General features: G+C 46.8%; 1 protein-coding gene across 1 annotated transcript; it reads left to right on the forward strand.

The window, feature by feature from the left end:
* Positions 1-320: 320 nt before the first annotated feature.
* ABCF3 (ATP binding cassette subfamily F member 3) lies at positions 321-9,418 on the forward strand. The gene is made up of 21 exons (XM_006925774.3): positions 321-1,745; positions 1,973-2,120; positions 2,255-2,334; positions 2,832-2,878; positions 3,098-3,195; positions 3,297-3,419; positions 3,572-3,838; positions 4,174-4,254; positions 4,345-4,404; positions 4,504-4,560; positions 4,646-4,668; positions 4,786-4,841; positions 4,958-5,158; positions 5,256-5,332; positions 7,223-7,267; positions 7,348-7,480; positions 8,070-8,158; positions 8,262-8,353; positions 8,534-8,666; positions 8,790-8,877; positions 8,966-9,418. The coding sequence occupies exons 1-21, from the start codon at positions 1,673-1,675 to the stop codon at positions 9,122-9,124; spliced, it is 2,130 nt and encodes a 709-aa protein (XP_006925836.1). The 5' UTR covers positions 321-1,672; the 3' UTR covers positions 9,125-9,418.
* Positions 9,419-10,502: the final 1,084 nt, after the last annotated feature.

Here is a 10,502-nt window from a genome sequence, read left to right on the forward strand (position 1 = left end):
CTCACCAGTTTTCCCTTGCTTGGTTTCAGCCTTTTTAAACCTAAAAAATAAATTACAAAAAATTTCAAAAATAAACAAATGTGGTAAACAGACAATAGAATATACAGATGTCAGATTATAATGTACACCTGAAAATTATGTAATTGTATTAACCACTGTTACTCCAATAAACTTAATTTTTAAAAAGTTTAAATAAACAGTAGTAGCAAAATATAATGAACCCTCACGTTCTATCATCCAACTTCAACAGTCATCAACTCACAGCCAGTTCCTTAATATGGTGGTAAACAGACAATAGAATATACAGATGTCAGATTATAATGTACACCTGAAAATTATGTAATTGTATTAACCACTGTTACTCCAATAAACTTAATTTTTAAAAAGTTTAAATAAACAGTAGTAGCAAAATATAATGAACCCTCACGTTCTATCATCCAACTTCAACAGTCATCAACTCACAGCCAGTTCCTTAATGTCACATCTAGTCTGTTCACACAATCCAATTGTTCTATAAAATTTTTTACACTTGGCATCCAAATCCAAACAAGGTCCACCATAGTTGGTGAACGCCTCTAAATTTTATAATTTATAATTTATAATCAGGTTCTCCCTTAGCTCTTGCAATGTATTGAAACCAGATAGTTGCCCTGGTAGAACTCCGTTTCCTATAAAGTGGTTATTAGCTCCAGGGGCTTAATGGCTTCTATAACCTTTAAATATCAGGATTGATTCCTCACAACAATGAATAGATAATGGTGTAATTTTAGGTGACAACTTTAGAGCAGAGATTATTCACATTAAATGTAAAGTAGCATCATTTTGGGGAAATTCCTAACTTCTACCTAAGGATTATCGGTGAAAGTAAATAACCTTTTACAGTCATTTATTGAGATTCAGGGTGAAGTCTGCTGTAGGTGTAGGTAGGGACTAAATACCAATGAATTTATACAGGCCGTATTGTGGACCAGGTTGTCTTGCCCTTTGGCGGTGACCAAGGCTGTGCGCTAGTGTGGTGGCAGGACTGAACGGGTATAATTCGGATTGAGTGCAGGTCGCTGGCGGGCAGGCCACCAGGCTGAGACCAGAAGCTCGTAAAGCCTGGGAACCGTAATAAAACTTACGCCTGCACAGACCTGCGCAAGGGGCTTCTGAGCGCTCAGAGACAAGCGTGAGTCAGCAAAGCTCTAGGATGGCTCCAAGATGGACTCGGCTGGTCGCGCAGCGGCAGACGCGCCTTAAGGGAGGGCGTACACTCTAGCAAGGCCAGTGTACTTTATCAACCCCCTGTCTCTCGCGAGGTTCCCACCCGCTGGACCTTTGCTATCTAGCGCCCTGATACACTGTGACTTCCCTTGCACCCGGCCACTGCCGCCTCTGGGATCCCCACCTCCCAGAAGGCAACAAGAACCGCACGTGTGACTTAATTTTTCAGCGGAAAGGGCGGTGCGCAAGCGCAGAGAGCACCTCAGGCGTAGACTCTGAGGGGCGCTTGCGCACGGCTCCTCTAGCCCCATTCACCCCGCCCACCGGGTTCGGCGCACTCCGCGCCTTTCTTACGTCACCATTAGGCATGCGCTTTAGGAGAAGGGCGAGCTTTTGAGGGCAGGGCAAGGGGCGTGCCTTTGCCGAGGTCTGACGGCGACTGCGTGGACGGGAGCCCGACTGGAACATGGCGACTTGCGCTGAAATCCTGCGGAGCGAGTTCCCCGAAATTGACGGACAGGTCTTCGACTACGTGACGGGTGAGCGGAACCGAATCAAACCGCTGGGGAGGCCGAAGTGGAAGTCTGGGATTAAGACTAAGGAAAGGCAGTGCGGGGGTCCGCTGCTAGGCCTCTCCTCTGCGTGACCTCTTGTCCCGAGGGCCGGTTGGGTCTGGAGCCGGGACTGGGGCTGCGGTTCGAGGACTAAAACTGCTTGTATGTCCACCCTACCCGGTATCTTTCTCGTTCTGCCACGCCTGACGCAGGCGTGTTGCACAGCGGCAGCGCGGATTTCGAGTCTGTGGATGACCTGGTGGAAGCTGTTGGGGAACTCTTGCAAGAGGTGTCCGGAGACAGCAAGGATGACGCGGGCATCAGAGCCGTGTGCCAGCGCATGTACAACACTCTGCGCCTGTACGTGCCAGGGCAGGGGGATTTGTGGAGGTATTGGGAGGACGGTCAAGAAACAAGAGGTGAGGGAAGAAGGTCTGATGGCCGTAGAGCTTTTTCCTCAACTCCTAACTCTGCGCTTTGTCTCTACTGTCAAGGGCTGAGCCACAGAGCCAGGGAAACAGCCAGGTGCTCCTAGACGCCCCCATCCAGTTGTCAAAGATAACGGAGAACTACGGTGAGAGTCAGGGAAGATTGAACTAGCTACTCTCTTCTTTTTTCAGCTTTCAGCCCCCAGCCACCTACTCCTTGGAGCTCAGGAATCGTGGTACCTCTTTTCCATAGGATAAGATTGTAGAAGTTAGTTGGTGTTGTTACTGAAGGCAAAAGAGCCCGTTGATGAAGGGAGTAGGGTTGGAAGGCTCTTGTCAATGGTAGGAAGCATATGGGCTTTGGAGCTGGACAGTCTTGGGTTCGCCCTTCCCAATTTTGTGATTTGCTAACCAACTGCATCCTCTTGTAAGAGTTGTTTATCTGCCCCAGTCTCTGTATCCTTAATCTATGAGATTTTCTTTTTTTCTTTTAATTTTTATTTAAGTGTAGGGTGGAGGATAGCTAGCTATCTTCAGTCTTGTAAGGCTTTCCTGAAAATGTTTGTGTCTGGCTCCTATTATGCAAAATGTTAAGTTTCCCTTCCCTCAGGGAGAAGGTGACTGCTTTTCTTATTGCTTACAGACTGTGGCACCAACCTTCCAGGACTGCTAAAGAGGGAACAGTCCTCGGTGAGGAGAAGGAAGAGGGGAAGGGGCTGTGTTAATGGTTGGGGTAGAAGTTGGCTGTCTGTAATATTGGAATATCTTTCTGGGGGATTTCTGATTATGTCATTCCCTGAGTCTTTGTTCGTCATGGGTAAATTGAGATGGTTAATTCAAGATGTTCTCTCTGGGGGTTCCTTTCTGAACCTACATGCTAGGGTGAAATGGTTGTGTTTGGACCCTTAGACAGTGAATGCAAAGAAGCTAGAGAAGGCTGAGGCTCGACTGAAGGCAAAGCAGGAGAAACGATCAGAGAAGGATACACTCAAGACCAGCAGCCCTCTGTGAGTGTAACAAGAAGGGTTTAAAAGAGAGCAGAGCAGTGTCTATGGGGACGAAAGGGTGGTTGGAAGTGTTAAAAGCTATCCATTTCTTTCTTTAAAAGAGTCTTGGAAGAGGCTTCAGCCAGCCAGGCAGGCAGCAGAAAGGAGAGTCGTTTGGAGTCATCTGGCAAGAACAAATCCTACGATGTGCGAATTGAGAATTTTGATGTGTCTTTTGGCGACAGGTGAGGGAGTGAGTGGCACTTGGATGTGTGTGGTGTTTTTCTCTTTCCACTTAAAGGAGGATTCGGAGAGGTGAAAATAATTTAGGTTTCTGTTAAACTTGCTATATACTTAATGTCTAGAGTACCCTTTATCTTCTTCCTGCTACCTGCAGGGTACTGCTGGCTGGTGCAGATGTGAACCTGGCATGGGGCCGCCGCTATGGGCTGGTGGGTCGGAATGGGCTGGGGAAGACGACGCTGCTAAAGATGCTGGCCACCCGGAGCCTGCGGGTTCCAGCCCATATTTCCCTGCTGCACGTAGAGCAGGAGGTTGCTGGAAATGACACCCCTGCCCTGCAGAGTGTGCTGGAGAGTGACACTGTGCGAGAAGACCTCCTGAGGCAGGAGCGGGAGCTCAGCGCCCAGATTGCTGCTGGCAGGTGAGGTTCTCCAGGTTAGGGAATAACAAGAGCAGCGTGAATATGAGGCACAGCCCTCCTTCATAGAGTACCTGCCGTATTGTCACAATCTATAATTCACACGCTTATCCCAATGAGCAGCAGAGCTTAGAATTCAGCACTGTGAGGTTCTCAAACCCTTGTTCCTTTCACAATGTCCACGGCCCTCACCGCTTTGAGTAAGTCCTTCCTGTACTCTATTCCTGTCCCAGCAACAAGGCAGCCAGTGGCCTGCTTTCCAGTTGCTTAGGATGCAGGACATCCTTTTGAACTGCCCCCACTCAGGCTGATTGCTCTTCCTCCCATTCCCACCACAGGGCCAAGGGCTCAGAAGCTGCACAGCTGGCAGAAATCTATGCCAAACTAGAAGAGATTGAGGCTGACAAGGCACCTGCCAGGTATTTGAAATTCCCTCATCCTTCCTTCACATTTCACCTTTCTCTTCTGTTACCTGTTCCAACTGGGTTCTTCAACTTCTTCACCCATAGGGCATCAGTCATTCTTGCTGGGCTTGGCTTTACTCCTAAAATGCAGCAACAGCCTACCCGGTAGGTGGCCCTTGCCATTCTTGTATTTGAATACCGTTGGCTCTGCCCCTGCCTGCCCTGGTGAACACCCTCCTCTGATGCAGCTCTCTCTGTCTTTAGGGAGTTCTCAGGTGGCTGGAGGATGAGACTGGCCCTAGCCCGGGCCTTGTTTGCTAGGTGAGTTTTCTGGGCCTTGGCTCTTGGGAAGTAGCAGTGAGTCACTGATCTAAAACCTCAAGCCATGCATTTTTCTTTTTCTTAGACCAGATCTTCTCTTATTAGATGGTGAGTTTGAAATGGGGCATCATGACTTCAGGATGGGGAAGGGTGGCAGTACCCAAGTTCCTAGTTCTCTAGCCCTTTAATCCCATATGTGTCCCCCCCCCCCATACACTTTTTAAGAACCCACAAACATGCTGGACGTAAGAGCCATCCTATGGCTGGAGAATTACCTGCAGGTAAGTGCCTATAGGTGCTGGAGTACATCTGGGGAAAGTCTGCCTCCAAGACACCTGGGAGACTGGAAGCTGACTGCCCTCCCAAACTGGGCCTGCCGTCCTGTGACCCCTCTCAGACGTGGCCCTCTACAATCTTGGTTGTCTCCCACGACCGAAACTTCCTGAATGCCATAGCCACAGACATCATCCACCTGCACAGCCAGCGGTTAGATGGTTACCGAGGAGACTTTGAGACCTTCATCAAGAGCAAGCAGGAGCGGCTACTCAACCAGCAGCGTGAATATGAGGCACAACAGCAGTATCGTCAGCATATCCAGGTATGAGAGCAGGCAGGGCTGGGATCTGCATCCCATGGGTATTAGAGTTGTAGGGTCTAAGGGAGCCTGACCAATGCCTCCACTCATCCACTCGCAGGTTTTTATTGACCGGTTTCGCTACAATGCCAATAGAGCCTCTCAAGTACAGAGTAAACTCAAGATGCTCGAGAAGCTGTGAGTACAATGTTCTTGACCAGGTCCTGACTCCTGTTCTCTGCCTCATTTTGCAGGCCACCCCTTACCCTCCCATTCTAGGCATCCCCCTTTCTGGAAACCAACTTTAACCCCCTCCTCTGTAGAAAAGAAGAGTATTTTGTACTGCCTTCTGTTAATCTTGCCGCCAGACCTCAGCAACCACTATACTACTTTCTGTCTGTATGTTTGCATGTTCTGAATATTTAATATAAATGGAATCATAACAACATAACCATTATGTCTGGTTTCTTTAGCTTAGCATGTTTTTGAGTTTTATCCATGTCGCAGCATATATCAGTGCTTCATTCCTTTTTATGGGCAGATAATGTTCTCTTGTATGGATATATCACATTTATTTATTGAATCATCAGTTGATGGACATTTAGATTGTTTTCATTTTTTGACTCTTATGAATAATGCTGCTATGAACATTTGTATACAAATTTTTGTGTGGACATATGTTTTCAGTTCTCTTGAGTACATACCTTAGAGTGGAATTGCTGGGTTACATGGTAATTCTGTGTTTAACTTTTTGAGGAACTGCCAAACTGTTTTCCGAAGCAGCTGTGCCATTTTACATTTCTACCTGCACTGTATGACGGTTCCAATTCTCCACACCCTTATCCATGTTTATTATCTGTCTAATTTTAATCATTCTACTGGGTATGCCATGATATACCATTGTTATTTTGATTTTCATTCCTTAGTGACTAAGGATGGTGAGCATTAAAGGTTTAATCTTGACACAACCTTTCTAGAAGTACTGGTGGTAGGAAGCCTAAAATAAAATCATAAGGCTTAGGATTTTGTGATATTGAAACATACATCATAATATGTTAACTGGGAGGACAAAAAGGATAATCTTATTTTTTCAGCATATCGTGAGTTAGGAGAATGTACAGTCATGCACTACTTAACGACGGGGATGTGTTTTGAGAAATGCGTTATTAGGCAATTTTGTCGTGTGCGAACATCATAGAGTGCACTAATACAAACCTAGATAGTATAGCCTACTACACACCTAGGCTGTAGGGTATAGATTATTGCTCCTAGACTACAACCCTGTACAGCATGTTACTGAGCTGAATACTGTAGGCAGTTATAATAATTGTAAGTATTTGTGTATCTAAAACTAGAAAGGTACAGTAAAAGTATAGTTTAAAAGATAAAAAAATAGTATACCTACTATGAAGGGAGCCTGCAGGATTGGAAGTTCCTGTGGGTGAGTTAGGGAGTGGATATGAAAGCTTAAGACATTACGTGATTGTAGACTCTTTAAACACCGTATGCTTAGGTTACACTAAATTTATAAAACCATGAGGTTAAATCAAACACAGGGGAAAATGATGCAATCAGGAGATGCGATCAGGGTATATGAGGCTGCTGCCAGCATGAAACAGCATACTGTTTTACAGCAAACTTTGTATAAATAGAGTGCACTTTAAAACAAAAAAAAGTATAATAAATACATAAACAGGTAACATAGCCATTTATTGCCATTATCAAGTATTATGTCCTATGACTAATTATTTGTGCTATACCTTTACATGACTGGCAGCATGGCAGGTTTGCTTATACTGGCATCACCACAAACACGTCAGTAATGTGTTACGCTGTGATGTTATGATGTCACTAGGCAGTAGGAATTTTTCAGCTCTTACAATCTATGGAACCACCTTTGTATGCAGTCTGTTGTTGATTGAAACATCGTTATGTGGTGCATGACTGTATTCTAAATTAAGAATGTTATCTCGGTGTTGGAAATATAAGCTATTTCCACGTTTTCTCTGAAAGTATATTACTTATGTGATAAGAACAAATAGTTATTTTTTTAAAGTCATAAATATAGAGCGCCCCCTTTCTCCTCAGACCAGAGCTGAAACCCGTGGACAAGGAGTTGGAGGTAGTGATGAAGTGAGTGCTGGGTCAGAGGGACTGGTGGGGAAGCTCTTGTTTCTGGCCCGCCTGGTGCTCTTCACCTCCACCTCTTGCAGGTTCCCTGATGGGTTTGAGAAGTTCTCACCACCAATTCTGCAACTAGATGAAGTGGATTTCTACTATGATCCTAAGCACGTCATCTTCAGCCGTCTCTCTGTCTCTGCTGATCTTGAGTCTCGCATCTGTGTGGTATGATTACTATTTCCCTGTTCCATGAGCTGGGACTCTCCCACCTCCATATGTACTGTGGATCGGCCCAGACCCTCATTCTGCAGAGGGAAGAAGTTCACAGGAGCGGGAGTCAGGGCCTGAGCCAAGGACTTTTCTGTACTAAATTGTCCCTATCCTTCAACTACACAGGGCTGCCCAGCAGAGATGAAAAGCCTGGCATGTGGTACTTTGTGAATACTTAGAGCAGTATTTTGTCTTCTTGGTCTCAGCTCTGAGTTTTCTTAAACCGTGGAACATAAAGGAAAGCATAGGCTTCAGGTTCAGATTTCAGATCCTGAACGTCATTTTCTAGCTTAGTTACTAAGCAGTTTTTTTTGTCCTTAAAAGGGAGATAACAGCTACCTTACTTGGTTATTGGGAGAATTAAATCCCCAGCACTTAGTTGGTGCTCGGGTATATAAGTTCTCTTTGCATCTTTAATACTTCCTTCATTTTTCTCTTTAGTTCCTTAAAAATATTTTTTTAATTGAGTCACTGAGACTACCCAAGACCAGTTCTCATCTCCTTCCCTCTGTGTCTCACACACATGCACTCTTTAAAATTGTAGGTGGGAGAGAATGGAGCTGGGAAGTCTACCATGCTGAAGCTGCTTATGGGGGACCTGACACCTGTTCGGGGCATCAGACATGCTCACAGGTAGGGCCTACGCCTCCACTCCCCAACTAGTCATACACTGTAGCTACAGTCCTTTATGGTCATTATCCTCCATCCCCTTTTCTACCATCATTTCTGTTTGCAGGAATCTGAAAATTGGCTATTTCAGCCAGCACCATGTGGAGCAGCTGGACCTGAATGTCAGTGCTGTGGAACTGCTGGCACGCAAGTTTCCTGGTGTGTTAGGGATTTGAGTTGAGGAAAGAGGGCCAGGGTTGACGTCTACAGCTAGACCTACCTTGGGGAGGTGCGGAGCAGCCCTCCCGAGTCTAGGTGTAAGGACATGGGCATTTGGAAGTGGGCTGGGGAAGGGGGAAGGGAGGGAGTTGGGCCATGATGGGGTGGACCCTGTTCCAGGACGGCCTGAGGAGGAGTATCGTCACCAGCTGGGCCGGTATGGCATCTCTGGAGAACTGGCCGTGCGCCCTGTTGCCAGCTTGTCTGGTGGCCAGAAGAGCCGGGTAGCCTTTGCTCAGATGACCATGCCCTGGTGAGGCCCCATTTTCTAGAGCTCTTACCCTCCCCTTCATCCCCTCTTGCCTTTGTATCAGAGGAGTTCATTTTCTCCCACCCTTATATAACTGACCACACCTTCCTGGGTTCTGCCTTCTAGCCCCAACTTCTACATTCTGGATGAACCCACAAACCACCTGGATATGGAGACAATTGAGGCTCTGGGTCGTGCTCTCAACAATTTCAGGGTGAGTAGGCCTTCACACTGCCCATTCTTCCCCAGACCTCAGCACTCCTTAAGGCCCCCCTGAGAGCCTTCTGTCTCCTGTCTTTCAGGGTGGTGTGATTCTGGTGTCCCACGATGAGCGCTTCATCCGGCTGGTGTGCCAAGAGCTGTGGGTGTGCGAAGGAGGCGGCGTCACCCGGGTTGAAGGGGGATTTGACCAGTACCGTGCCCTTCTCCAGGAACAGTTCCGCCGTGAGGGCTTCCTCTAGAGCCATTAGGCTGAAGACTGTGCCCAGGACATGGACTGGTCTTTCAGACCCCAGGGCCACCATAAAGCCAACCATCTCCAGGCTACAGACTTCCCCTGACTTTGGAGACAGCCTTGTCCTCAAATCTCTCCTTTTGACTGGCATTCTCTGTACAATCCAGGGAGCCTCATCTAAGGGTCTGTGAGGACTGGTCTTCCAAGTGGAAGAGGTGGGAGGTGCCCTCTGGGTTATAGATTCCCCCCACTGCCCCAGCTGTGACTGGGCCCCAAGTGGCTGCTGTGTAAATTAAATCTCCCTTGCCTCAACTCTGCTGTTCTCTGGTAGGGCTACAGTGTGTTAAGTGGTGTGGGCTGTCTGATTTGGCGTTTTCCTATGACACTTGTATCAATCACACAGAGGAAGCCATGGCATCACTAGCCTTGTCCTTGGAAGGAGACATCATTAAAGCCATTGGGGCTTGGAGGTCATCTGCATGAGCTTGTGGTGGGCTGAGCTGGTGAGATGAAGGGAACTGTGTTACAGCACTTTGGTGTTCCCTATAGTCTGAGCTCAGCCTCAGATGAAGGGGTCTTGGATTCTGCTGTCTCAGCCTCACTGCTTGCAAGAGTGAACTGATTCTGTAATCCAATTTGGCCTTAGACATGGTTTGCCAACTGCTTTCTCCAGTGGTCTCTGGCCCAGGTTCACCTTGCTTTTCTGATCTGACCCTCAGATGAGGCTGAAAAGAATCCGAGAAACTGTCTTTGTCCCTATTTTGCTTGGATGGTTTCATTTCTTTATTTTTCCTCTGTGTAGGAGAGGCCTAGGAAGTAGGGAATTGAGGGGGATCTAATAGGAAGAAATAGAGCACTCTTTTCAAAATAGAGCGCTCTTTCCAAGCAGTCTTTAAAAGGGGGTGTTTAACAGAGATAGTATGATTTATAAATATTGTTTCTTGAGGACTTAGCTGCTTTATGTAATTGCTACACAGAAGACACTAAAATAGAGACATTGCTTTGCTCTCTTGACAGCAGAGAAACCAGAGTCAATAGAAGGAACTTACTGGCTTCATGGAGAATTGTAGTCACAAAGCTCAACCAAGGAATCTTAACTCAGCTACTGGGGTTATTATGGTATAGGGAGGAGAATAAAGGCAGAGAGGCTCTGTAGATTTACCACAGAGCTGTTAGTGATGGATGGATGAAGCCAGCAAAAGCACCACTAATGAGCCTGCCTCCTCAGTCTCCCTCCCTCTTTAAGAAGTCCAGAGTTGTTCTTCCAGCTGTGTCTATGGCCGTGTGTACCTTCATACTCCTGAGAGCCTTCTCACAGCCCCCATCTCTTTCTGCCAACCTCAGACCTGCAGATGAGCCAATTGGAGGCCATCTGATAAAGGATC

Source organism: Pteropus alecto, unplaced genomic scaffold (genome assembly GCF_000325575.1).
Source record: "Pteropus alecto unplaced genomic scaffold, ASM32557v1 scaffold88, whole genome shotgun sequence".
NCBI lineage: Eukaryota > Metazoa > Chordata > Mammalia > Chiroptera > Pteropodidae > Pteropus > Pteropus alecto.